General features: G+C 54.7%; 10 protein-coding genes across 10 annotated transcripts; 5 read left to right on the top strand and 5 right to left on the bottom strand.

Moving 5' to 3' along the window:
* Positions 1-179: 179 nt before the first annotated feature.
* WHR41_08024 (uncharacterized protein) lies at positions 180-1,642 on the top strand (the record flags this gene model as incomplete). The annotated part of the gene is made up of 4 exons (XM_069376628.1): positions 180-355; positions 408-784; positions 836-915; positions 974-1,642. The coding sequence occupies 4 exons, from the start codon at positions 180-182 to the stop codon at positions 1,640-1,642; spliced, it is 1,302 nt and encodes a 433-aa protein (XP_069226437.1).
* Positions 1,643-2,067: 425 nt separating this feature from the next.
* Positions 2,068-3,883, top strand: WHR41_08023 (uncharacterized protein). Its single transcript, XM_069376627.1, has 2 exons — positions 2,068-3,474; positions 3,533-3,883. Exons 1-2 carry the CDS (start codon positions 2,239-2,241, stop codon positions 3,785-3,787), a joined length of 1,491 nt encoding a protein of 496 aa, XP_069226452.1. The 5' UTR covers positions 2,068-2,238; the 3' UTR covers positions 3,788-3,883.
* A 1,820-nt stretch (positions 3,884-5,703) lies between these two features.
* Positions 5,704-6,728, top strand: WHR41_08022 (uncharacterized protein; the record flags this gene model as incomplete). Its single annotated transcript, XM_069376626.1, has 2 exons — positions 5,704-6,453; positions 6,507-6,728. The coding sequence occupies 2 exons, from the start codon at positions 5,704-5,706 to the stop codon at positions 6,726-6,728; spliced, it is 972 nt and encodes a 323-aa protein (XP_069226442.1).
* A 50-nt stretch (positions 6,729-6,778) lies between these two features.
* On the bottom strand, positions 6,779-8,406 carry WHR41_08021 (uncharacterized protein). Its single transcript, XM_069376625.1, has 2 exons — positions 7,562-8,406; positions 6,779-7,508 (listed from the first exon to the last, which is right to left on the bottom strand). The coding sequence occupies exons 1-2, from the start codon at positions 8,130-8,132 to the stop codon at positions 6,949-6,951; spliced, it is 1,131 nt and encodes a 376-aa protein (XP_069226441.1). The 5' UTR covers positions 8,133-8,406; the 3' UTR covers positions 6,779-6,948.
* A 503-nt stretch (positions 8,407-8,909) lies between these two features.
* WHR41_08020 (uncharacterized protein) lies at positions 8,910-11,396 on the bottom strand (the record flags this gene model as incomplete). Its single annotated transcript, XM_069376624.1, has 1 exon — positions 8,910-11,396. One exon carries the CDS (start codon positions 11,394-11,396, stop codon positions 8,910-8,912), a length of 2,487 nt encoding a protein of 828 aa, XP_069226440.1.
* A 366-nt stretch (positions 11,397-11,762) lies between these two features.
* WHR41_08019 (uncharacterized protein) lies at positions 11,763-14,581 on the top strand (the record flags this gene model as incomplete). Its single annotated transcript, XM_069376623.1, has 2 exons — positions 11,763-12,164; positions 12,237-14,581. Exons 1-2 carry the CDS (start codon positions 12,077-12,079, stop codon positions 14,579-14,581), a joined length of 2,433 nt encoding a protein of 810 aa, XP_069226494.1. The 5' UTR covers positions 11,763-12,076.
* A 1,510-nt stretch (positions 14,582-16,091) lies between these two features.
* Positions 16,092-18,230, bottom strand: hhp1 (Casein kinase I-like protein hhp1). The gene is made up of 5 exons (XM_069376622.1): positions 18,033-18,230; positions 17,858-17,930; positions 17,314-17,802; positions 16,759-17,251; positions 16,092-16,629 (listed from the first exon to the last, which is right to left on the bottom strand). The coding sequence occupies exons 1-5, from the start codon at positions 18,042-18,044 to the stop codon at positions 16,575-16,577; spliced, it is 1,122 nt and encodes a 373-aa protein (XP_069226495.1). The 5' UTR covers positions 18,045-18,230; the 3' UTR covers positions 16,092-16,574.
* A 2,457-nt stretch (positions 18,231-20,687) lies between these two features.
* Positions 20,688-21,284, bottom strand: WHR41_08017 (uncharacterized protein; the record flags this gene model as incomplete). The annotated part of the gene is made up of 4 exons (XM_069376621.1): positions 20,688-20,749; positions 20,927-20,977; positions 21,099-21,128; positions 21,248-21,284. 4 exons carry the CDS (start codon positions 21,282-21,284, stop codon positions 20,688-20,690), a joined length of 180 nt encoding a protein of 59 aa, XP_069226502.1.
* Positions 21,285-21,523: 239 nt separating this feature from the next.
* Positions 21,524-22,253, top strand: WHR41_08016 (uncharacterized protein). Its single transcript, XM_069376620.1, has 2 exons — positions 21,524-21,712; positions 21,768-22,253. The coding sequence occupies exons 1-2, from the start codon at positions 21,569-21,571 to the stop codon at positions 22,146-22,148; spliced, it is 525 nt and encodes a 174-aa protein (XP_069226503.1). The 5' UTR covers positions 21,524-21,568; the 3' UTR covers positions 22,149-22,253.
* Positions 22,254-22,600: 347 nt separating this feature from the next.
* Positions 22,601-23,980, bottom strand: WHR41_08015 (uncharacterized protein; the record flags this gene model as incomplete). Its single annotated transcript, XM_069376619.1, has 1 exon — positions 22,601-23,980. The coding sequence occupies one exon, from the start codon at positions 23,978-23,980 to the stop codon at positions 22,601-22,603; it is 1,380 nt and encodes a 459-aa protein (XP_069226500.1).
* Positions 23,981-24,981: the final 1,001 nt, after the last annotated feature.

Below are 24,981 nucleotides of genomic sequence, written 5' to 3'. Positions count from 1 at the left end.
TAATGCTAGCCAACGCACGAGCGTGGAACTCTTACTCAGACCACGTAAACGGTCCACCATGATCGTGGAAGCGGTCAGGGACCTGGCTCGCCGACCAAGGGAGACTTATACGCGGTGTTATCCTTGACCGAGCTTTCCTTTGGGTCCATCATCTGTATCTTCGTGGGATCAAAGCCGACATGTCTCAGAAAGACAAAGAGTCTCCGTCGATGCCATCTAAAGAGGCAACGAGGACCCCTTCGGAAGCGGAATCGAAAGACGAGTTCCAGCAGAAAAGTCGAAAACCAGCAACAGAATCCGACTGGAAGAGTCTTTCCCAGATTCTAGTGTCTTTTCTTCTCGCGTTCAACACATGGTATGGTTGTCCCACTTCCAACCTCAATTGTTGAGGCTAACGAAGACAACAGGGGTCTGGTGAATAGCTACGGTGTCTACCAGACATATTATGCCACCTCTGGCGTGCTTGGTGATGTTACACAGAGCCAGTTGTCATGGATAGGTTCGGTGCAGGCCTTCCTGATCTTGGTGACGCTTATTGTCACCGGCCCTCTCTTCGACCGAGGGTACGCCCGCAGTCTGAGCTACTTTGGATCGTTCCTAGTCGTGTTTGGCATGATGATGACGAGCCTGGCTCGCAGATACTGGCAACTTCTGTTGAGTCAAGGCTTTTGTATTGGCTTCGGACATGGCTGCCTTTTCATCGTGGTTGTTGGGCAAGTATCCTTGACCTTCAAGAGGAGAAGATGGATGGCGATGGGTCTCGCGCAGAGCGGAGGGAGTGTCGGTGAGTTCCCAAGAAAGGTATGTCTGATTCAAGCCTGACTCATACGTCTAGGTGCCATCGTCTATAGCATCATCTTCAGGGAGATCCAACCTCGAGCAGGTGCACCATGGGCAACCAGAGCAGTCGGATTCGTACGTTGAAGCTGTCCAGCAATACAGCATTGCATTTTCGGTCGCTGATACCGCGTAGATTGCACTTGCAACACTGAGCCTTGCAAGAGCTCTATTGAGGCCGCACAAGCTGGAGAAACCTCGCAATGTCTTCGATGCACGAGCGTTCAAGAACAAGCCCTTCAACGCCTTCGCTCTGGCTTCCTTCACTGGCTTCATGGGACTCTACATTCCCTTTTTCTATATCCAGCAGTACACAACTCATCATGCTGGTGCAAATAGCGATCTGGCTTTCTACACCTTGGCAATCTTGAACGCGGGAAGTGTCATCGGGCGCGTTGTTCCAGGTTTCATCGCTGATCAGGTCGGGCTGCTCAACACGTATACTGCTTCGACGGTCGGAGCAACCATTCTTGCATTTGCCTGGATTGCTTGCCGGAATATGGGAGGTATCATCGCTTTCGCCATCATCTATGGATTCTTCGCCGGATGTGCGGCGGCGCTCCAGCCTGCTGTGCTGGCTTCGCTATGCTCTGAGGCCAATCTGGTCGGCACATGGGTTGGCATGGGAAGCCTCTTTTCCTCGACAGGTCTTTTGCTCGGCAACCCGCTTGGTGGCCAGATATTCCGCGGACACGACTGGCTAGGTCTGCAACTGTGGTGCGCTTGTCTGGTGCTAGCATGTGCTGTTGCTACTGGGAGTACAAGAGTCTTGCGAGCTGGGACGCGCATTCGAAGTCGGATATAGCAGGAGATGGTAGACAATGGCGGTGATCATCAGCTCGCAGTGCGCACATGTGAAGTTCTCGTGCCAACCATTACAGTAGCCGTGGCCTTGACAAGCATTGGTGGGCTACCAAGCTTTCTCGCTTCTGCTCGGCATGTCAGCCACCACACGGGAGGGACTGCATCGCATGTGCGTGAAAGATGGCCTGTGGGCCCATGAGTCGTGGGAAGAGATGTCGTTGGTTGATTTTCATTGACATCAGGTGGCGGCGGAAGAATTACAGTACCTGGCAGCGTCGGTCGCTGGCGATTTCGGAAGCTTTTCGCCCGAGCGTGCGGCTTCGGCGATTGAAGCTGGCACGAGACGACAAACTTCCAGCTCGTTTGCCAGGCATACTCAAACCCTAACAACTCCGCACCACGCAGCCGAATGCGGCGCGGGGTGGATGTAGACGATCACCACAAAACACTGACGTACGTTACACCGTCGGGTAAAGTCGACTTGTCCCTCCGCGGGCATCGCAAGTAAGATGTTACAAAGATGCGCAATGGCTCTCTTTTCACCCTCTCTGTCTCCCTTTCAACCTTCTGGCCTCGTGCGTGCGTGCAGCTAGCACCATGATGTTCTCAAAGTCGGCAAGACTACTCGCCACGGCCTTCGCTGTGGCCAGCGCAGCACCTTATGGTTGGGGCCCTCATCATGGAAAACACCATGAAATTGCGGCCGATGATTTTGTGGAAACTGATGGCTTGCGCTTGAAGGACAACGCAGGTACCGTCTACTTGACCGGCCTCAACTACTGGTCTTGCCTAAACTTGGCTGCCGACGACTCCGCAGGCGGCAACCACACTCGCTTCATCACCGAGCTGGACCAGATGGCCGCCAAAGGCGTAAACCATCTTCGCATCATGGCCGCATCTGAAGGAGCCCCCACTTGGCAGCCTTTCCGTATGCACCCGGCGCTCATGCAATCCCCTGGCGATTACAACGAGGACATTTTCGTTGGTCTGGACCGTTGCCTCGCGGAGATGTCAAAGCGAGGCATGCGCGCGACTATGACTCTCAACAATGAGTGGCAATGGTCCGGCGGCTTTGCGCAGTACGTCTCCTGGGCGAACGACAATTCCGAAATTCCTTATCCTTCTTCTTGGAACCTCTCTGCTCCGCCGCAGCGTGAGGTTCCCGGCACTGGTTGGGGCAACTGCACGGTCGAAGGTGTGGACGCAGCGCCTTACGACAACTTCACCGAGTATGCCAATCGCTTCTATACCAACGAACAGGCTCAAGAGTGGTACCGCTGTCATATCGACAAGGTCTTGAACCGAGTCAATACAGTCAATGGTCGGAAGTACAAGGAAGACGCCACGATCATGACCTGGCAATTGGCGAATGAACCTCAGAATGCCATCGTACCGGACGAGTTCCTTGGAGAGTACAGCCTCGAGCTCCCTCCCGCACCCTCTGACCCGCTGTTCGCTTGGGTAGAGTCCACCTCTGCCTATATCAAGGCTGCTGCACCGCATCAACTTGTCAACGTTGGTTTCGAAGGCAAGCAAGGCAAATGGTATTACCAAAAGGTCCACAACTACAGCACCATCGACTACGGTACGACACACTGCTGGGTGCAAAATTGGGGCATCTACGACATGCTCAATTCCAGCGAGGCCAACCTTGAAGCCGCAAAGACGTTCGCGAAGGGTTTCATCGCCAACTCTTCCGAGTGGTCGGCAGAGATTGGCAAGCCCGTTTTCCTCGAAGAGTTCGGCATGGCTAGGAACAATTGGGAGAACGAGGACAAGGAGTATACTTACTTGAGCTCCGCTGGCACGAGCAACAAGGATGAATACTTTGAGGTAAGCAATACCCCATCCCGAACGGATTGAATCAAGTCACTGACAATCCGAAACGCAGACTATCATTGGGGCCGCGATGGAGAAGTTCAAGGATCCTGCAGGCTCGTACACCGGATCCTGCCCTTGGGCATACGGCGGCATCTACCGACCCGAGACGCAACATGCGAATGAATTTGGCGATGTTTGGGCCGGAGACCCTCCGCACGAGTCGCCGGGCTGGTATGATCTGTACGACACTGACGAAGCTATGAACATTGTGCATCGCCAGCAGCTTGAGATCGCTGCTTTCCTTCGGGGGAATGGTCACTGGTAAGGAAACCGAAATATGGGCAACGATAGTAATGATATAATTATCTTCAAATCCTCAGCGAGACAAATCTGCTGATTATTCGCTCCGATCTTTATAAAATGCATAACTTGCATATGCGATATCTCAAGTTTTCTCTTCTTTAATTAATTCCAGAAATTGGGACTCGAGATTCCATCAGATGCGGCCATCCGCTAGCTCCCGTTGCTCATTGACCAATCAGCGTCCTCTGTTTCACCCGGAGAATGCGCCGCCTCTGCTGAGGCGTTCTTGCTCCCGCCTGTCTATCATAGTATGATGAGACCAAACGCTATTAACAAAAGCTTCTTCCATGACTGCTCAAGTCATCGGTCTGACACAGGGATTCGCATTGCAACCTCCGCGTGTCGCCTGCATGGAAGAAACGTTATCAAAGGCTTGCATGATTGGAGGCATCCCATCTGTGTCGTGAGACCTTGGAGCTCGCAACAAACAACACGACGCAGACAGATTATTGATTAATCAGCGCTCGCTCTTATATCGGTCGGGCAATAGAACATGCGAAGGCACGCGCTGTGAACCTCTACCCAAGAAGCTCTTGGCTTGGACGGTCTGGCTACTACAAAAGGAGAGGCGGGAACAAAGTAGTCCAAAGGCAATAGAAGTGATATGTGGATGACACGCTGCGCTAAACACCTGACGTATGAACCGGAGGTTTTTAGGCAGATCATACTTGTGGAGCCGAAAAGGGCTCACGTGTCCGTCTGCTGCTACCTTAACTCTATTTCGAACTCTGAATTCTTTGGCTTCTACTATACGCGCTGCAAAGTAGAGCCGCGGTCTTACTGCTGTCGAGCATATGGCAATCTTGCAACGATGAGACAGGTAATGGTATTTATTACAGTGGATTTCTGAAGTTGCACGTCAGCCGCTCGTACGAGGCACATGTCATTATCATTCGACGCAGCATTTTGCTGGCAACAACATTTAGTTTTGAAGTTATGTCGAGATATGGCATCTCGGAATTCCCACCTCGGCCCGAATGTACTTGTCGCGGAGGAAACTCGAGCTGCCTGTTGTAGCAAGCGGCCGAAAGATGACGATCACAACGCATCGCGACGGCTGAAGCCGACCTGAACTTTCGATTGTGCAGTCCGCATCCAGGCCGTCAGCGGCCGTGGAAATACTCCTCTCGCGGATGATATACTGCATGTATCATGTAGTAGCAGGGAGCATGACGATCATCAGTCTATTCCTGCGCTAAACGGACGTCGTCAAGAGTTTGTCGGCGCCTCAAGGTGGAGGTGGCTTTTGTCGCTTGTGCACATTTTGAAAGGTTTGATGCTCTAGAGCATGGTCGAACGGCACTGAACTCAATTCGCATAGCACTGCAAATGTCATATACTGCGACAGATAGTCTTCTTGCGAGAAATGCATGGGTGCCGCAGTCTTATTTGAGGAAGTCGTGGATCCGTCCTTCTATTTCTGGCAGTCTTTGATGTGCAATAGGTTCTCACATCCCCGGAAAGGTCGGACAGCTAACGACGAGATTCGCCTATAGACAGACCGAGGTAAGGCAGCTCGCTTAGCTATCCTGAAGCATCATTAATGCACCTGTGAAGTCAAGCCATATAGTGCTTGGTCTAGGCAGAAAGCGCAGACCAACGCCATTGGCGGCAAATCATCCGCTTGAACCTGCATGAAACGGCGATCCTCTGTACCAAGCCCGACGTGGAGGCGGTATAGCGTATAGCATTTACACGGAAACGAGATAGAGTGGTCTTTCCACCTGGTCGGAAGCGGTTCTTCATGCGGACAGGGGCATCGCTGCGAGCGATGTAAGATATATATAAGGCCCGCGCGAGGCGCTGAAACGCGAACATAACCCACCCAAGCGATCATTGCACAGCAATCGCCTTCTACCAGTCTTCTCATCCGCAATCATGCATCTCTTCAACTCCCTTTCCCTTTCCCTCGCGGCCACGGCCTCTCTCGCTTCTGCCTACGCCAACCCCGGCCCCTGCTCCGGCGTCTGCGTCAATGCCCACGACCCAGCTGTCATCCGCCGCCAGTCCGACGGCACCTACTTCCGTTTCTCGACCGGCGGCAAAATTGCCATCCACACCGCGCCCTCGCTCTCTGGACCATGGACTTACAAGTGCGCCATGCTGCCCGGCGGCTCCAGCATCAACCTGAAGGGAAACCAGGACCTTTGGGCGCCGGACGTCGCGCAGGTCGGCAATGAGTACTATGTCTACTACACCGTATCGTCCTTCGGCGTGCAGGATAGCGCCATTGGCGTCGCGACGAGCGCGACGATGGACTGCGGCAGCTTCGTCGACCGTGGCAGCACTGGCGTAGAGTCCCGCGCCGGTAGCCCCTACAACGCCATCGATGGCAACCTCCTGCAGGATGGCGGCAAGAACTACTTCGCTTTCGGCTCCTTCTGGACAGATCTTTACAACGTCGACATGGGCAGCCCGCCATTGAGGAAGACTGGTTCCGATCGTCAGCTCGCTTTCCAGCCGGCCGGAACGCATGCGGAGGAGGCACCGTTTATGGTCAAGAACGGCAACTTCTACTACCTGTTCTACTCGGCTGGCAAGTGCTGCGGATACGATACTTCGCGCCCGGCGCCGAATGAGGAGTACAAGATCAAGATCTGCAGGTCCTCTTCGCCGACTGGCGGCTTTGTGGGTTCTCCGGAAACGTTGTCAGGCATGAGACAGGAGCTAACATCAGGAAGGTTGATGCCCAAGGCGTGTCGTGCACCAACGGCGGTGGCACTGTCGTCCTCGAGTCCCACGGCAACGTCTACGGACCCGGTGGTCAGGGTGTCTACAACGACCCTGTCAACGGTTGGGTCCTGTACTACCACTATGTCAACACTGACATTGGCTTTGGGGATGGCCAGAAGCAGTTCGGTTGGAACAAGATCTCCTGGAACAACGGCTGGCCGACCGTGTAAAAGGTTGTGGCGATGGAGATGGCAATGGAATACGCAAGATGAGACCGGGCTGTATCGTGATGCTGTTTGTATCTTGTATTGCACCGCTCTATGTGGTCAATCCTGTATGGAGGGAATTCAAAGCAAGGACTTACCCCATTGGGGCGATGAAACTCCTAAACGCCAAACTTGCTGTCCGTTTTAATCGTGATCCGTAAGAACGCCTTTCCCATGCAGCATCTCACTCAGCCGAATACACCTTAAAGCTCTTGATCTCGAAGTACGCATCGTCGAAGGCAGTCGCATTGTTGGCGACATAGTTGTGGCACGTGCCGGGGCAATGCGCTTGGCCATTGTAAATTGCGTCTTGCCCTGCCCAGTCACCGCAAAGAGCAATGTTGACGATGATGCTGGCGTTCTTGAAGTGGCTCCCAATGTCGCAGTGAGTGCTCGGAAAGTCCGCGACCGCCTCTCCCCAAGTCGACGGGTCAGGTGTGGCGCTGCTGTTCGTAATGTCGTCCGGCAGCTCGCTGCGCTCGAAAAACCACATTCGAATGCCTTCGTCGCGCCACTCAGTGGCGTAGACGCCGCCGCCGATGCTGTTGAAGGCTTCGCCGGCGCTGTTCTTGGGGCCTTTCACGCCGCAGCCTTGGTTATCGTTCGCGGAGAAGAGGCAATTGTTGGCGAGGGATTTGCCGGATTCCTTTCGCTTGCCATTCACTTTGCAACCTTCGCTGGTGTGCAGGGTCATTTGGGTGCCTGTCGTGGCGCGGTTGACGGACTCCATTACATCGATCTCACCTGCAGGGAATGTTAGTTGGGGACTTTTCCTCGAAAACTCGGGATCGACTTACCATGATTAGGCCAGTTGTCGGCGTCCGAGAGCCATATAGCGGGCCAGGTAGCACAGCCGTAGGGCACATGCATGACGTCGAAAAGGAACAATCCGGAGTTGTATTGCTTCTTTGATGAGATACGGATGGACCAGCGACCGGTTTCGGTGTCGTATTCACCGGACGAGGTGTCGACGCGGACAATAGCCGAGTTCTCCGTGGCGTATGTCAGGTTGTGCGCAGGTTGCGTCGCAGCATCCTCGAGGACGTAATGCAGAAATCCACCGGTCGGATCAGCCTTGTTGTAGAAGTCGAAATCATCGAAGAAGTTCGCTCCGCTGTAAGTGTCGGCCAAGCGGTAGGTGACCTGGCTGTAGTCTGGATATGCATTGTCCCGGGTGCCCACGACGGCGCCCACGATGATGGCGATGAGGATTACAATGGCGAGCGCCGCGCCCACGAGGATCTTTTTCTTCTTTGTCCAGCCTTTGGGATTCAGATTTGACGTCGGCTGAGTGGCTTTCTCATATGAAGGTGGCGCCATGCCGTAGTCGTCCGGGTGGAACGCGCCATTGTGTTGTGATGAATGCATTTTGATGAACTTTTTGGGAGAAGCTAGAACCTGAGAATTACTGGGCTGTCAAAGCTACATGTATGTGGTCCTTAGCAGTCGAGCAGCGCAAAGACAAGACACAGTCAGTGGCGGGTGAACGAGAAAGAACGTTGAAGACAGGCCTACGCAGTCATCGAGGCGCCTGGGTTCGCGGGCCAGAATCCACGCGGCCTATGGCAGGGCTCGCTCATGGCGAAAAAATTGGAGCAACACGTCGACATGGCTATTGTTAGCATGGCAACTGGCTTGTGATAGCCCGGTGGCAGAAGGTTGCGGGAAGGGCAGAGTGTTGACGAACGCCACGACGCTGGACGCGCACACAGTTCCAGACAGCCCCACACCAGCACACCAAGCTCGGATAGGGCGGACAAAAGCGTTTGATACTATCGTCTACCTCGATGTTGATGGCTTGCGAAAGTTTGGGAGGCCATCCGAGGACGTGTCCTCAGAATTGGATTTGTTGATGAATTCATTGACGGCTGGCGGCATCGAAGCTTTTGAGCCCAAAAGCCGAGAAAGGCGAGCAAACCATCCGTCGAGATAAGGCAGATCTTCCGACTTCCGTCATGTTGCTTAGCGTGAATGATGTCGCCCTGTGGCCCTTCTGCGCCAACGACTTGCTAATCAATGCACGGTTCGCACCTTGTTCTTTCGTGTGCCATGTTGAAGGGAAACGTCGCTACTGGGTTGATGGAGTGGTATAGTACATGGTTGTCATGATACACGCTATTCTTACAAAATCATCTCCCGAGACATCTAGTCGACCTCAATCTCTCCCTTCAGCAATCTACCTTTCTTCCCCGCCTTCCGCTCCTTGACTCTCCTCTTCTCCTTTGCCATCCGCTTGCTGAGCGTCCTCCTTTCAGGCTTCTCGTCCTCGCTCTCCTTCTCCGCCTTGCGATCTCGCTTCTTGTCGCCGACCCTCGCCGTCCTCATAACACGAGTCTTCGCGCCCAAAGCCCAGAGGTCGCCCCAAGAGCTCTTTCGTGCGTCGCGGAAGGCACGCTTGCTGAAGCTTCGCGGCACGGTCCAGCGCTCCAAGCTGCCCGCCGGGGTGCACAGGTCGAGAATGACGTGGCCACGGCGCTTCAGCGGATGGAGGATCTGGCGAGGCAGAGATAGAGACGATAGATTGGGTCCGGAAGCCAGGTCGAGGTTCTCGTAGCCTGCAAAGGCGCGGTCGGTGGCTTCCTCGCCCTGAACGACCGTCGCTTGTTTCTCAAAGTTGGGATCGGTGCGCTCTGTTGCCGGGATGCGGAGATCGCGGCCACGCATGAGCGCTACATAGGAGAACTTGACATCTTCGAAGTTCTTGTCCCTCGCGTTCAAGATCTTTTGTAGGAACGGCGGGCGAGTGTAGCGTTGCTCGAAGTGGCAGATGTCCTTGCGGCCCTTGATCACGCCCTTGTTCTTGCCGGAGTACATGGGACAAGCGGTGTGATTAGTGCAGGGAGCAACGATCATACCTGTCTCTCTAAGAGGTTCCTCGCCCTCCTCCCACATGATGTCCCCTTCTTCGGTGTCTTCGGCTGTCTCTTCTGTGCTGGGGGAGGCGATGTACGTGTTCAGAATGTGCTCACGAGCCAGCGCGATGGCTTCGAATCCACGAGCAATGCCTTTCTCCAGCATGACCAACAGGCCACCCTCTGCGCTGACAAGCGACCAGAGGTTGTCGACGTGGTTCTTGCGAGCCCAATCCTCCCGAATGGAAAACAGGTTGTGGGGTGCGATGACCAGGTCGAATTTTCCAGTCTCCTTCGCAGTCTCGGTGTGGAAATAATCGGGAAGGCGCGGGATGAATGTAGTGTTTTCCAAAAGAGCGGAGGAGCGCCTTCTCAACGCATCAGATCCTGTGAGGACCGTAGCATTACCAAGCGGCGCTTGTAACGATTCTCCGCCGGTCTTACCACTGGCCTCCGCCACACCAGTGTTAGAGCTGGTCTCCAGATCATCTTCGTGCATGCGCTGCCACTCAGCCTTGAGCATATCGCGGACGGCCATAACACCGGCACCTGCACCTCCCGCATCCAAGATTTTCAAGTCTCCAGCTTCGGCTTTGCGGACCAAGCTCTCTGCCCAGGCAGTTCCTAAGCGTTTCCTCGATTCTACGAGAGCGCTCATTGTCGTAGCATACATGGCTGGCATGAGAACTGCAAGAAAGATGTTCGCATCGATATCGGCCATTCTGCCCTGAGTCGCATCGAAAGGCATCGGCTTCTGCTGCATCGTTTTCGCCAAAGATGGAGTCGAGGTACTGTAAGGTAGGCCAATGCCGCCAAAAGCCATGTGTGCCGAGTCCTTTAGATGGACAGGTGGCGTGCCGGAAATGAGTTGCTGAATAGGATCCACGAAGCTGTCTTTAGGCAGCTGAACGCTCGAAGGCGATGTAGAAAATCGTCCTTCAGCGGTCAACGGATGTGCGCGCAGAGTCGGATCGCTCTCTTCTCCTTCCTCCACCTCTACACCATCTTCTCCCCTTTCTGCCGCTTCACGCATATCCTCAGCCAGTCTCGCATCCGCATCCTCCAGACCAATCTCTTCGTCGTCCTCCACCTCTTCTTCAACCAACGCTTCATCGTCCTCAAATTCCACCTCTTCGAATTGCCCATCTGGCCCTCTCTTTGCCACGCCCGTGCCTTCCTCTTCCAATGCCTCCTCCTCCGCAGCCTCCAACTCTCCCGCAACCTCCTCCTCTAAAGCCTCCAAATCCTGCTCCAACAGCCTCTCTCGCGGTTCCCCATACAACATCAAGTAGATCTTCTCTTCCTCATCGCCAAGCAGACCCTCGGGCAACACATCCCCAAATGCATTTCGCACCTCCAGAGCGCGCTGCTGAGCTGTCAAAGTCTCTTTCTGTAGTTCGCCGACCAGATCCACCAGCCGCTCAGTGCTCATGCCGACCTTCAAACTTGAAAGGTACAGCAGCTTCGACAGCCGTGCTTGCTCATCGGATATACCCAACCTCTCGGCTTCCGCTGACAGACTTGTATCCACATCCTCATCTTGCTCTAATTGCTCTTCCTCTTCTACTCTCCGGGTGGCATTCCTCGCCGCAGGCCTCCTACTGCGATCTCGTACTTGCACATTGGCAGTCGCGGAGAATGCTCTAGAGCCCTGTGTATGTACTCGTGCCTGGGCCTGCGTTTGGACTGGCAGTCTTGTCCTCGCAAGCTGTTTGGCGGCGATGGATTGGCGCAAGCGGCAGGAGGCGCATGCGGAGCGGGCAAACGAACGCGATAGCATTCTTGAGTTGGCCCTTGGAGCCGAGAAAATCCTCCTCTCAGACTCAAGTTAGCAAAACAAACGCAAAGGAAAATTAGAAGTGGTGTTAAGCGTTCTGAGAAAGTCGGGATGGGCGGCTAGAAGTAGATCTCTCCAATAACGTAGAATTCCTGCGCTGTGATTGGCTGAGCGGCGAGCTTTAGAGGGTGGCGAGCGGCGGCCTCACTTCACGGTGGGACGGCATGCTAATGCCTTCGATGACCTACTGCATGATGCTAAAATGCTCTCACTCCAGCGACAGCGTTGCTCCGGCAGCCAGAAAGGTCGCATACATATGAGAGCAATGCTGCCATAGCTGGCTCTTCCGGTTCACCCAAATACACAGTCAATGCCCGGTTTGAAACCAGCACGACAATTGCAATACGAGCATGTAGGTCGTTGCTAAAAAAGAGTTTTACCCAGCGGCGATAGTCACAATGCAAGTGCCTCGAATCAAGCCCAGACCTCACGCCATGCATGTGCAGACGCCACTCTGCTGAGCGGGGCGCTGGTACAAGAGCTGCCAATTCAGCTCAGGCTGGTTTCCATAGCGGTTGTTCACCGTAGCATGACATTGTGCGTACAGTCTGCGTCCGTGGGCAGGCTGAAGCCGAGACTATATTTGGGCTCACTGTCTGTCCATTGCTGGTCACCGCGACATTATGCCTGACAAAGATCCACCAGCCTGGAAGCGCTGGGCACACATCCACGCCAGTGACAGTGCCAGAGTGCACGCTGGTGATAACTACAGTATGAGTGTTCTACAGGGTCTCAGTCGGCTCGCGAAGCAGTGGGGTCTCTGTTACTGACGCTTTGTTCCAGATGTGATTCACAATTATCCGCGGGAGACAGATGGCGAAGCGAGTCAAGAGAGTGAGGAGAAGGTCTGGATCAAGGCGTTGCTTGAATGGCTGACGTTCGCGGAGATTGAGGACCGGCGTGAGCAAGTCCCCAAAGCTCATGGAACGACCTTCAAATGGATATTTGAGGAAGACAATGACCTGGGCTTCGTTGATTGGCTGCGTGACGGCAAGGGGATTTTCTGGATCAATGGCAAACCTGCCTCGGGAAAATCTACGTTGATGAAGTTCATCACGCAAGAAAATGGTCCGGAGGATCCGAATGGGAATCGAAGCTCTATGCTCGAACATCTTTCCAAGGACTGGGCTGATAATACAAGACTGGTAATCGCACCTTTCTGGTTTTGGGCCGCTGGATCGCGACTACAGCGCTCTTTACTCGGGCTATATCGAACATTGCTGTTGCACATACTCGAAGCGGACAGTTCGCTGTGCCGCATCGCATTTCCACGCTGGCAATCTAGGTTCAGAGCAAGGGAGCCTACGATGGAGAGGGTGACCGCTGCGATGCGTGAAGTCCTCCGTTATGAAGAAACGGGCACCAGATTTTTATTCGTCGTAGACGGCATGGACGAGTATGAAAGTGACAGTATGGGGAAAGCCGACCTTGCGTGGTTGATGCTGGATATGGCGGACTCATCCAGAGTCAAATGGGTGATATCCAGCCGTCCCGAAGCACATTTCAAGACAGCATTTCGAAGTTGCCGGTCACTTTGCTTAGAAACTCTGACGAAGCCCGACATTCGTGAATACGTCGACACGGAATTATCGGCAAACCCACGCTTGAGAGACATCTTCGACCATGAGCGAGACGGGATCAAAGAAATCGCTAACTTTATCATCGACAATGCGCACGGTGTCTTCTTGTGGGTCGCTCTTGTCGTCAGGCTGACCCTCGATGGCGTGAATGATCACGAAGAGCCCTTAGCAATACACGACCGAATCATGCTCCTACCGCGGGAGCTCAATGAGATGTTCAATCACATTCTGATGGAGCGAATCGAAGAGCGTTACAGACAAGAGGCTTTCAGGTATCTCCTCATTGCACGACAGTGTGTGGCCAGCTTGGACAGCAGGCCCATGCTTGCCGATGTTATGGTTGCGGCACAGGAGGCTTCTAGCTATGGAATAGCTTGTGAGCTCGCGACATCCGATCTGTCAAAGCGCGAGGCTACCGGCATGAACTTCCAAGATCGGGTGATTCGAAGATGCCATGGGCTTCTCGAATGCGATGAGTCTCGGGTGAACTTTTTACATCGATCATTGTTCGACTATCTTAACCAAGAATCCCGGGAGAAGTCTCTATTGAAGCCAGAGGCCGGCGAGGCGTTCGAAGTCAACACAGCGATCATGGCAGGCCTTATCTGTGGTCGCAGGCGCTTCATATCTATATTCCCCAAAGCCAGCTTGGTGCAAGCTTTCTTCCGCTTCAATAAGCTCGCAGAACGCTCTTCTGGTGAGCATAGAAGCAGCTTGGTCGAGACTTTTGATCGGATCATGGCAAAGGAGAATCCCACAGTCGGCAGAGTCTCGAAAAACGTAAACCCGCATTGGTCAAACGCAGACGGTTTCAGAATGTTCGGCGGCATTGCCGCCAGCATTACGGAACCGAAGAATGGCCTGCTTGCGTTAGCAGTGTTCATGGATGGAACGCTCTATCTCAAAGAGGCCATCCGGAAGCGTGAGATCTCGGGCGCAGAGAACATGTCGCTCTTACTGCTCTTCGCAACGTTACCTTACGCACTCCCGGAATCTGGCCCTTTCATCATTCCAGACGACTACACGGGTACCCCGACAATATTGCTCGAAAATGGTGCGGATCCTGCGCATTTTTGCGGCGAGTGGTGTCCTTGGAGTATTCTTTTGAAGGAGATTGTCGAACGACCAAAATCATCACAATTGACGCCGTGGATTCCTGGAACAAAAATGGACAGAACAGCTGCAGCTCTCCGCCTCCTAGGGCTGTTCGCTCGAAAGGCCCCAGATCTGCACAAATGTAGCACCATGCGCGTTCGGCGTATATTAATATCATACACGGCATTGGAAGCTATTCAAGAGCTTGTTGGCGATTATTGCTGTGGAGGCAGGCGGGTGCAAGAGTGTCGATGTCTAAAGGCACGGATGTTGCAGATACATGCTGAAGATGCCGTTTCGCTATTGGAAACAGCCAATGCGGATTTGCAGACTCCAACACGCCCGCCAGAAGCTTCCACAGCAGAGCGGAGATCGTTGAAGTCACGGTATCTCCAGGGCGGTCTGTTCGCGAAATTGCTCCCATCACGGAGTCGAAGCCGGACCCCTGGCTAGTTCTCACTCAGAAGTATGCTCGCCCAGCACAATGCCACATGGGAGTATTGCAGGCGGCATATATCCTCAGATCAAATCCGGCCACTCTAATCAACATCCTCTCTGCCCTTGCACAACACCTTCCAAACCTCCAACGCTCCGGGCGTCTCCGCCCACGCTTTATACATTTGCGCCAACAACTCCACAATCGGCACCTCAGGCTGATACCTCGCTTTGCTCCTCTCCGGATCCGCTATGGCAGATCGGTTATCCTCGTTCAGCGCACTCATGCGGTCTTTCAGCTGCTGCAGCTCCCTCTCAATCTGCCCCTGAAACGTGCTGAGATCTTCCCTCAATCGCTTTGACCCGGCCTGGATCCAGCGCCTTCGCGGGCACGATCTTGTACGATCGGACCTGATTAAACAACTCTGCGGGCATTTTGCCTCCCAAGAACTCATCCGCATCGTTCATCACGCGAAGGTCATTGAGCACGCGGGCTCTGTTGGAGGCTGAGCTTGACGTCGTCAATTGAGTCTCAGAGGCTTTCGTTGCTTGTTTTGGCGACCTTGCACTCCGGGGCCAGTGGGCTTTTTGGTGCTACCGGCCACGGGAAAAGGTCATGAGGCAGCTTTGGCATTTGTTGAGACCGGTCTCTGTTTTGCAGATTGTGCATTGGTCGTTTTTGGGGCAGGGTGAAGTGCTTGATATCTTGTCGGTTGAAGGTCTAGGTGAACGATCAAAACTACTACCTCGGTACAAGCTGAGCGTTGCGTAGGGTGTCGATTGCAAATGTCACGACTGCTACGAGGCGCGAATGTACGTCCACATTTTCAAGACATGGCCAAAAACCATACGCTGCGTAATCCGACAAGTCAGACGGTTGGCAGGTCCAGACGATTGGTAAAGTCAAACTAGTCATGGCTGTCGTGAACTGCCATGCAAATGCCATCGAATTGCAACAATGTGATTTGCCAGATGAGGCATGGTGGATGCGGAAAGATGTGGATCCCAGTGACCTTACCTCACTGGTGCGCATGAGGTAGCTTTCCTGCCGGTATGGCTTTGTCGTCGTTGCTGACAGTCTGCCCAGTGGATGATCTAGTCGTCACCACAATTCAGCAAGTTTTGAGCAACATGTTTGCATTAAGAAAAACTACCAGACATCCTAGCATAGAAGCAAGATACCAAGCAGGCAGGAGAAGAGAAAAGAAAGAAAGCCAAAGAAAACCAACACAAAAGCAAAACCACTACAATTTAGTGCCGACCAGCCATTTCGTCGAGTCCGTCGTCCTCGCGAAACGCTCTTGCATCTTCGTTTCCAGTCTGTTTGCATCCACTGCTCTAGCCGACGTCAAGTTTTCATTGACGCGACTGCCTCCCCAGGCGTGCACAATCGTGCCACCATAGAAGAGAAGCACCATCAGGATCACAAGTGTTGCAATCTCGGGAGGAAAGACGAATCAGAAGCCGAGAATTCCAATCCGTGTTGCTCAATGTCCAGTGTGTGTGCTTCCGCCCCGGGATGACCTTTTTTTTTTTTTTTGGATTTTGTTATTTTTGTTGCAATCGATACTTGCGCAAGGAAAGCCTGAACAAGCAAACATGTCTCGGTTTGGCCCAGGTGGCCTGCAGATGAATCCAGTTTGATGTCCGTGAAGAAATCGTAAACCGAAAGCCCTGCCGAGTGACACGCCAGGATGCTGCTCAATCATGCTGTTGAGCTCGTCGTTGCCGCTGCTGCACGATACAAGTCGTAATGTTGTCGGAGTTCTCCAGTCAAGTCCAACAGGAGAGCATCCGCGATTGTAGTCGTTTCTTTGAGCTGCGAGCGGTCGAACGAAGAACGAGCCTCAGCCATGTATTACGCAGTCGATACCGATATGAAAGTTGATTTGACGTCCGGCCGTCTAGGAGACGTGCCGAAACATCGAGCGGGATGAGCCGCCAAAGTTGAGTTGAATGTCAGAGGTGTGCGAGCCGATGCCAGCAACCCTGCCCTTGATCATAGGCTCATTCAGTAACCGTTGTAGCCAGGCTGATCAGCACCGCGCTTGCTGGAACGAAGTTGCCTGCAGAGGGGAAGCGGTCGTTAGCGAAAGTCTTCTTTGTCCCCTCGCGCCAAAGCAACGTTCGAACGCAGAGAGGAAGGGGCTTACAAGAGCGGAGAAGGGCAGAGTCTGGTGCTTTCGGCAACTCACATTCCGGTGCCCTCGGCTCTCGGGTTGACAGGGCCGCGACGCTTGTCCGTGAGGCCGGCAGTCTGACCAGCGGTAGCCTGGTTGGTGCGACGAGCACCAGTCTTGTCGTCGCCGTCGTCTCCAGCGACCTGACCCTGCTGGTTCTGCTGAGCAATCGCCTGAGCGTTCTTCTGGTACTTGTACACAGTCCAGTCGAAGACGTAGTCGTACTGGAAGCCCTCGCGAACGAAGAGATCACGGAAGATCTTGCGGAGGTAGGAGTAGTCCGGCTTGTCGTCGAAACGAAGAGAGCGGGTGTAGTTGAGATAGATGGCGAACTCGTTGGGGAAGCCACGGCAAAGAACCTCGGTGGGGGTGGTCATCTTCTTCTCCATGATGCGGTCGTACTTCTGCTTCTTGGTAGCCGCCTTAAGGCCCTGCCAAGGAAGGCTGCCACGGCAGAAGTAAAGCATGACATAACCAAGAGACTCCATGTCATCACGGCGAGACTGCTCTGCGGGTGAAGTGTTAGCGAGATTTGCTCAAACTTGCTGTCTCGATGCAGTGAAGACTTACCGACACCCAAGTGGGTGTTGATGGAGGCGTAACGAGCGGTACCCGTCAGGTTCTTGTTCTCACGGTAGGGAATGTGGAAGTGGGTCTTGGGGTCCCTGTACTTCTTGGCCAGACCGAAATCGATCACGTTGACCTGGTTGCCTCTCTTGCCAATGCCCATGAGGAAGTTGTCGGGCTTGATGTCGCGGTGAATGAAGCTCTTGGCGTGGATGTACTCGATGCGGCTGATGAGCTGGTCGGCGAGCAGGAGGACGGTCTTGAGGGAGAATTTGCGGTTGCAGAAGTTGAAGAGGTCCTCGAGGGAAGGGCCGAGCAGGTCGAGGACCATGGCATTGTAGTCGCACTCGGTGCCGAACCATCTGACGAAGGGAATGCCAACGCCGCCGGCGAGGGACTTGTAGACGCGAGCCTCATACTCGAGCTGAGGGTGCTTGGCCTTGACGGACTCAAGCTTGATGGCGATCTCCTCACCGGAGATGATGTTGGTGCCTGCGCGGAGGGTCAGTCTGGGCGGTGCTGTGAGTGCTCGCTGGTGTGGTCCTACCAAGGTAGATGTCGCCGAAACTGCCGCTACCGATCTTGCGGCCAATGCGGTACTTGTTGCCCACGCGGAGGTCCTGCATGCTGTCAGTGGGCTATCCTTGGTTGTGTATGCGTGTGTATGATATTGCGGTGCACGGCGGGTGCGGTCGCGTGTGGGAGGGAGGGTGTGCACGCACCATGGTCGTCATGTTTGGAATAGGGCTCCGTGGAGACCGGGTGTGGTGTTTGGTGGTGGGTTTGTCGTGTCGTGTCCTCGGCGGACTCCGGCGTGCTCAGTAGGTATGCTGAGCGGAGTGTGGGAGAGCCGCAGCCGTGGTGGTGGTGGACGGCGAGGTGGGCGGGTGGTGTGTGTTGCGGAGGGAGGGAGGGAGGGAGGGAGTGGTGTTGGTGTCGAGACGCTGGCGTTGCAGGCGGTGGCAGTCAGCGAGCGCGGCTGCGGGCTCTGGGAGGAGACTGGCGGCGGGCGGCGGGCGGCAAGGCGAGGCTGCTCCAGCGGCAAGGCAGGGCGGGAGCAGCGGGCGAGCGGTGTGCTTGGCGGGTGAGGCAGGCGTCGGACAGGCGAGGCAGGAAGGCCGGGCGGGCTGGGGGGAGAGGGAGGGTCGGGAGGCTGCGCCGATGATCAGCCAGGTGCCGTCACGTCACAGCACACCGTCTGCTCACTGAATACCTTATTGTTATACTCACTACCGACTGACGCCGGCCAATTCACTCGGTATACAGCAGCAGCTCATATCATACGCAAGCAGGGCTATCGCCGTCAGCAGCGAAGCTCAGCTCTGAGCCTATCTCGCGCCCTGCATCGCTGCCTCGTGACGCCGCCTGGCGCATAAGCCCATGCGCCGCTGACTCTGCCTGGCTTGCCTGCGATGCCTGCCTTTGCTTGCCTCGCTGCCTGCCACGCAACGGCATCACGCCTCACCACACGCCTCGCCTCCATCACTCCAATTGCCTGCATCGCCACACCGCACCCTGTGTCTCTACAGTACAGCTCACCGGACGCGGTGGGTGTACCGATAGGGCCGACTGTTTCTGACAGTCTCTGCCGATCCTCGCTTGTACCTCAACTCGTCGATCATCGAAAATCTCGTCATGAGATACCCGACGGCTTTAAATTCACTGCCACATCCAGCTGCGCAAAGAAGCAGATTCCTCTCCAGCAAGCGCTTCGCTTCGCTGGCGCCCGTCAACCATAATACCGTGTCACGACTCACCACATGTCAATAATCCGAACGCACATGCTTGCTCCCATGTCCCCTTGTTCCCTGCAGCAAACGCCAGGCGCTTGCACGCTTGAACGTTTGCTTTCAGGTTCCGTCGCTGGCTACTGCGGCGCCCAACATCTCCAATTCTCCGCTTCGCCCCTCATCAAACCTCCAAGCCCAGCCCACGGATCGCCTGAGGACTCTCGCCCCCGCGCCCTATATCGAACATCGGCCAAGGCTCCAGGCAATCGAAGATCCGGTGTGTATCTGCCTGCGTGAGGGGGTTTTGGCATCTTGTCCGACAGACAGGTCGATCTTGCACCTTCCCCACGCTAGCTACCTCCTCATGTGAGATCCGATATGTAGACTGTCATGTGTGCACCTTGTCAAGCGTCCAGGTGCATACGGTAACTCCACAGCACTTCTCGTTACATGATGTTTAGTAAATCCATCCCGTCGGCTTCCCGACCCATATCCACCTCAGGCCCGAAAATAGCTCTCGCCTGGCGCCACGCTTCCACGCCTGCGGCAGACCCCAAACGCCCGCTTCTCCCGCTTTCGCATGATGATTGCCTGCCTCCTTCTTTGGGCTGCAAAAGAGCGGTGGAAGCCCTTCCGATGCCGAACAGCCTGGTACCGGCCTTGGCTGCTCGCGTGTCCATTTCCCCTCATGAGCGACCTACCTTACCTTGCTCACGTATATGACGATCGTGCAAGCAAGTGAAGGTAGCAATGCTTGCTGTCGTGTTTGCTGCGACGTGGAAATATTTAGACAATAAACTGTGATTTGTCTGTCCAACGATAGCAATGCACATGCTAAACGGGATATTATTAACACGTTGCACCACACCCTGCACATGTTCCCGTTCGAGCTGTATACCAGGTCAGCGCACGACTGGCGTGGGTAGCTACTCTCTTCAATGCTCGCTTCCATCCATGAAACAAACACTCCCGGCTGGCTCTCGCTCGTAACACCTGCTACCGACTGGTTGAATACAACTCTGACTCTTGTAAGTTTGCTACGAAAACGTAAATGCCGCAATGTACTAGGTACCTCTGGCAGATCGACGGTGAGGAGGTAACGCTCTCGCACGGGGTTGAAAAGGCGGTGATGGCGGATGGGCTCGCGTGACTTTGGAGAACTCCGCTTCATCGGACGATGCAACTTGCGCGGTGAAGATGCTTGTTTGTTTACATCACCATCAGTATGTGCCTACATTGATAAGATAGTTTTGTCAAGCGAAGCCAATGCGTCTTTTGGTGGCAAGAGGCGATGTCCGAGGTTCACTGATAGCAGATGCTTCTGCGTTGTTTGTCTACACGAGTCAATCAATGGCACCTGGCCAAGGTAGCTAGAAAACAGTCACTTGCCACTCTTTCTCGTATCCCCATCTCACACGAGACTGGTAAATTTATCTCACGGCATACAACATACACCTTTCGCTTGTGACAGCTTTGATACGATATATATACAAAGAGCTTGCAACACCTGCTGTCCGGTCAAGCCTCCTCTACCGAGCTAGAGGGGCCGCTCTTCTTTCCTTCACACATGCTTACTCCACCAAATGTCACATCATCATCCTGTCTCCAGCTCAATTCACATCCAGCTTCGGGGTATGCGAACCACGCTTAGTGGCCCTTGGTGGTGTTCTTGAGCGCGGGGTTGCGCGGGTCGTTCTTGTACTCGTCGCCTGTGGTGAAATCATGTTAGTCATCCGTCCTATAATCATCATATGCCCTCAAATATCTGCTTCCAAGGGAGATGATTCCTTCCACTCCCTCAAGCCATCCGATTCCCCATTCCAGCCGCCTCCTCTTGCGTCCTTCCATTTTATCCTCCTCAAGCCATAGAAACGGGTAGAACGTACTTTGCGCAAGAGAGGTCGCGAGAGAGTTGATGCCGTACGCAATGATGAGGCCTGTGACAAAAATTCGCTTCAGCTCCTGGTCTCTTTCATGTCTTTCTTCCCAGGTATAGCTCCAAGGTTTCCTCCTCGCGCGCTACATCGCTGGCGCTCGCTGTTCATCGGGTCATCGTACCGGCGGAGTAGAACGGCCACATGGGCTGGACTGTGAATTGAAAGAAACCGTCAGCTCTCTGCTCGTCGGCTTCCAATGATCTCCATCCTGCGCTCTGCGCGCGCGCGACCGGGCGCAGCAGCGCGGATGCCGACAGCAGGCCTACTCACCGACTTTGACGGGGAACTTCTTGCCGAGGAGAGACATTGTTGCGGGCGATGGTGATGTGTCGGTGGTGGATGGGGGGGTTGGATGGCGGTGCGGTTGCTCTGTCTGTTCTCGCGGTCCTTCGCTGCTTGCCCCCGGCTGGGACGGGCAGCTTCGCTCGCTGAGGCCCGGGGCTTGGCGGGAACGAGAAAGCGTCGGAGGAGGGCTGGGCCGGGGTTTTGCCGGGCTTGCGACTTGATGTTTACCACGCTGCGCGCGTATGCGCTTGGGACGATGGTTGGACAACGATTGAACCGATTGAAATAAATTCCAATAGAACGATCATGGACTCAAGCGCTTCTACAGCCCTGCAGGGCTGCGTGTCGTCCCTCCGCACCAGCATGCAGCTCCTCGAGTCCAGCATCAACACCCTCGACGCTGGCGTCCACGACTACCCGCGATTGAGCAAAGTACTGCAGACTACACGCGTACGTTGCTTTCTTACTTTAGCAGTTTTGGCGAATGCTGACAATCAAATCACAGCACTTCGAACTAGTCTCCGAGCCCTCCCTCCAAACCGCCCAACAAACCCTCCTCTCCTCCCTCGAACCCGAGCTCAACACCCTCCTCGCCCGCGTCGAAGCGCAATTGGACAAAATGGCCCGTCGCGAACAGTCGCTTATCGCCAAAGCAGATCTACAGGAGGGTAGGCTGTCGAATCCATCACAGGGTGGCGCCAGGAAGAGCTCGACATCGGCTGCGAGACAGAGCACCGCTGGGGCTGGCGGGCTGAGTAGTTTGGAGCAGTTGAAGGTTAGCCAGTTGAGGCAGAAGAAGGAGAGGCTGAGTTATGCTGTGGGCAGGCTGGAGTTGCAGGCGGGGCAGAGGGAGAGGCAGTTGAGGAAGAGTATGGCTTTTCAGTGAGGGGTGGGTTGTGGAGTTGAACGGTTGGGGGCTTTGGTTTGGTTTGTTTTAGGTTTCTCTCTGTTATGATACCCCTGAATGCGAATGGTTTGACATGCTCAGTGATCTGGACGGTTCGAAGGACAAGCTGTGACACTGCTGAGCATACTCTCGTTTCTCACCCTATGGGCTTACGCAGAAGTCGGGAACAGCAGCGTCGTTCCCTGCAAAGGCAAAACTGAAGACCAGATGCTCGTCATCGTACAACGACTCATTCGCAAGACTGGAGGCTTGATTCCAATGCCACTGGGTTTTGCCCCAATAAGGCCATGCGCCCAACCCTTTATACCCATGCACCCTTTCAAACCCGATTGCTCGCCGAACGCCAAAACAAACCCATGCCTGATCGCCTACCCAAAAGCTTTCACAGCTCCTTCGAACGCCAATGGCCGCTGCCTATCAAAGAGACCAATTCACTCGGGCGGCGTAGAGTGTTTCGTCGGCGGCGTTTTCGGCAAGACGTCGAACGCCTTCTTCCTGCGCAACTGGTTGGCCGGCGATGATTCACCCTCGCCACTATCCTCGCTGACCCTTGCAGTCTTCGCATTGGCCGGCGTGGCCGGTGTCACAACTTCTTCGTTTCCGGACCCAAGCTCATACACCTTCTCCAACGCCGGCACTTTCTTCTGTCTCCTCACCCGCGACCCAAGCCCGGACGAAATCTCGCTGTAACCCCCCGTAGCCGGAACCTCCTCGTCCACCGACGCATCAACGCTCTCGCTCGTCACCTCGAACGTCCTCGTCTGCAAAATCGCATTGTTCGGATTTCGACACCCGAGCTGCTTGAACTCGTGCGCCAGCCTCGACCCGTTGCCGCTGCTGCCCGTTCCGCCCATCGTCTCGCGCATCAGCCTCTTGCGCGTCAGCGAGTACAGCAGGCAGTCCACCCAGCCGCAGCTCGCCAGCAGCGCCCCCATCACGCACTGCGTCGCGTCGCTCGGCGCCCGCCCGTCGTTCGCCATGCTCCACATCCGCACCGCGCTGATCGGCAGCGTCAGCATCGCGTAGCAGAGCGGGTACAGCATCATCAGCTTCGTGATGCGGTTGACCGCTTTGACGGTGTTCTTGTTGGCCGGGCCGGCGTCGCCGCGCTGCTGGCCCGCGAACAGCGAGGCCGTCTTCTGCCGCAGCGTGAAGAAGATCACGGCGTAGATGACGAGGAGTCCGAACTCGGACAGGAACAGCCAGAAGTAGTGCAGCCCGAGTCGTTCGGGTTCGTAGTCGTTGCTCACCCAGCACCAGGCGCCGGCGCGCACGAAGTAGGTTTCTTTGTGGATCGCGAGGCCGACGATTGTCAGGAGGAGCGCGGCGAGCCAGGCGAAACTGATCGCAAGGGTGAAGATGGAGTAGGCGAGGCGGATGCCGCGGGCGGCGGTGATGAAAGTGTGCAGGGCGATGCAGAGGACGAAGAAGGCGGAGGAGACGTCGCCGAAGTGCAGGAGGAAGCCTTGCGCGGTGCAGGTGGCTGTCGGGGCTAGTATGGCGTTTTTGCCCAGCCAGTAAAAAGAGATCACGAACGCGGTCGCTTGGCAGAGGTCGGCGAGGATGAGGTTCATGAAGAGCATGACGTATTGGTTGTAGCCGAGGAAGGACTTGTAGTGTGCGCGCCAGGTGAAGAGGCGATAAACAAGAGTGCTGAAGAGACTGAGGGTCGACAAGAAGGAGGCGAGGCCGCAAATGCCGACGGCGATGAGGCCGTAGCGGATTGTGAGTGGGAGTTCATCGATGCTGTGCGGAGGTGCGAAATATTTTGATTGATTGGTGATGTTGGCACCAGAAGATGTTGATGCCATGGCGAAGACAGTCGACAGTCGCGATATGTCGTTGTCCAAGGATAGATTCTGCGGACAGTTTTGTCGTGCACTCGACCGAAGATGCTCCCCTGTTATTGTCGCCGTCGGTCAATGAAAATATTGCTGGCACGACAACTCTTGCAGTGAAGATGAAATGCTTTGCTGATGCGCTTGTCGTGTTCAGGGTGAAGTGAGGTCAAATTGAAGTCGCGGTTTGTTGATTCGCATGGTCTCCTATGGCGACAGCATTCGACGATCACGAAAACCCGCCTATTTCGTACCTTCGATTATTTCTCGAGATGCCGGGCCTCTAGGGCCGCATCACATGCTCAACGTCAATAACAACTTCGTTACGTTGGCTCGCTCATAATAAGCGCCTCCGCCTGGACGCTCCGAGCCTCCAGCTCCTCCGAATGCAGCCCAACACTTGAAGCTATGCAACAGGCAACAACCTCTCAAAGCTGTATTCGTCTTCAATAATCGCCTCAAACGCGCCTCGATAGCGCGGCCCTAAAGCAAGCTCTCGGTTGTCATGATCCTGGCTCTTCACGATCGTCATCGAACAATCATCTTCACGATATGGAAGGATGGCTTGAGTTAATCACGGTGATCACATGAAAGAAGATCATTGCTTGCGGACAACAATATCGCGACGTGAAGTGAGTACGGGGGTTAGGGCAAGAGCGGTCAGGGTATAAAAGCAATCTCTCTGTGACCCGCGGTCCGGAAGGACGTGAAGTCGTGCAACCTTTGAGAAGTACGTGTAAGCTGCAGCGACGCTCTCTCAACCAAGGGTCTGGTATGACCGTGTCCATACAAGCATGGCCCATACAAGCATGGCTGTTTTGTCCTCGAGATCAACGCTCACATGTTGACACAAGGTTGCTAACATGTGTTCAAGACCACAGCGACGCGCCGTCATGAAAGTTCTGTGGTGGATGCGTTTCGGGAGGGTTGCTCACCATCTTCGGAACGGCTGTTTTGCGCCACGCAGATGTACT

The sequence above is a fragment of the Cladosporium halotolerans genome (assembly GCF_011745625.1).
Source record: "Cladosporium halotolerans strain TM138-S3 chromosome Unknown Sca36, whole genome shotgun sequence".
Taxonomy (NCBI): domain Eukaryota; kingdom Fungi; phylum Ascomycota; class Dothideomycetes; order Cladosporiales; family Cladosporiaceae; genus Cladosporium; species Cladosporium halotolerans.
Note: the sequence above shows the minus strand (reverse complement) of the source record. Positions and strands in the feature narration are given on the sequence as shown.

Excerpts from the sequence above, each read along its gene's own strand:
- WHR41_08023 (XM_069376627.1), top strand. The coding sequence starts at position 2,239 with ATGATGTTCTCAAAGTCGGCAAGACTACTCGCCACGGCCTTCGCTGTG. Across the intron at positions 3,475-3,532 it reads ACAAGGATGAATACTTTGAG|ACTATCATTGGGGCCGCGAT; the intron begins GTAAGCAATACC and ends TCCGAAACGCAG.
- WHR41_08021 (XM_069376625.1), bottom strand. The coding sequence starts at position 8,132 with ATGCATTCATCACAACACAATGGCGCGTTCCACCCGGACGACTACGGC. Across the intron at positions 7,509-7,561 it reads CGACAACTGGCCTAATCATG|GTGAGATCGATGTAATGGAG; the intron begins GTAAGTCGATCC and ends CATTCCCTGCAG.
- hhp1 (XM_069376622.1), bottom strand. Across the intron at positions 17,803-17,857 it reads TTTCGGCGACATCTACCTTG|GCACCAACATCATCTCCGGT; the intron begins GTAGGACCACAC and ends CCCTCCGCGCAG. Across the intron at positions 16,630-16,758 it reads AGAGCCGAGGGCACCGGAAT|GCAACTTCGTTCCAGCAAGC; the intron begins GTGAGTTGCCGA and ends TCCCCTCTGCAG.
- WHR41_08016 (XM_069376620.1), top strand. The coding sequence starts at position 21,569 with ATGGACTCAAGCGCTTCTACAGCCCTGCAGGGCTGCGTGTCGTCCCTC. Across the intron at positions 21,713-21,767 it reads AAGTACTGCAGACTACACGC|CACTTCGAACTAGTCTCCGA; the intron begins GTACGTTGCTTT and ends ATCAAATCACAG.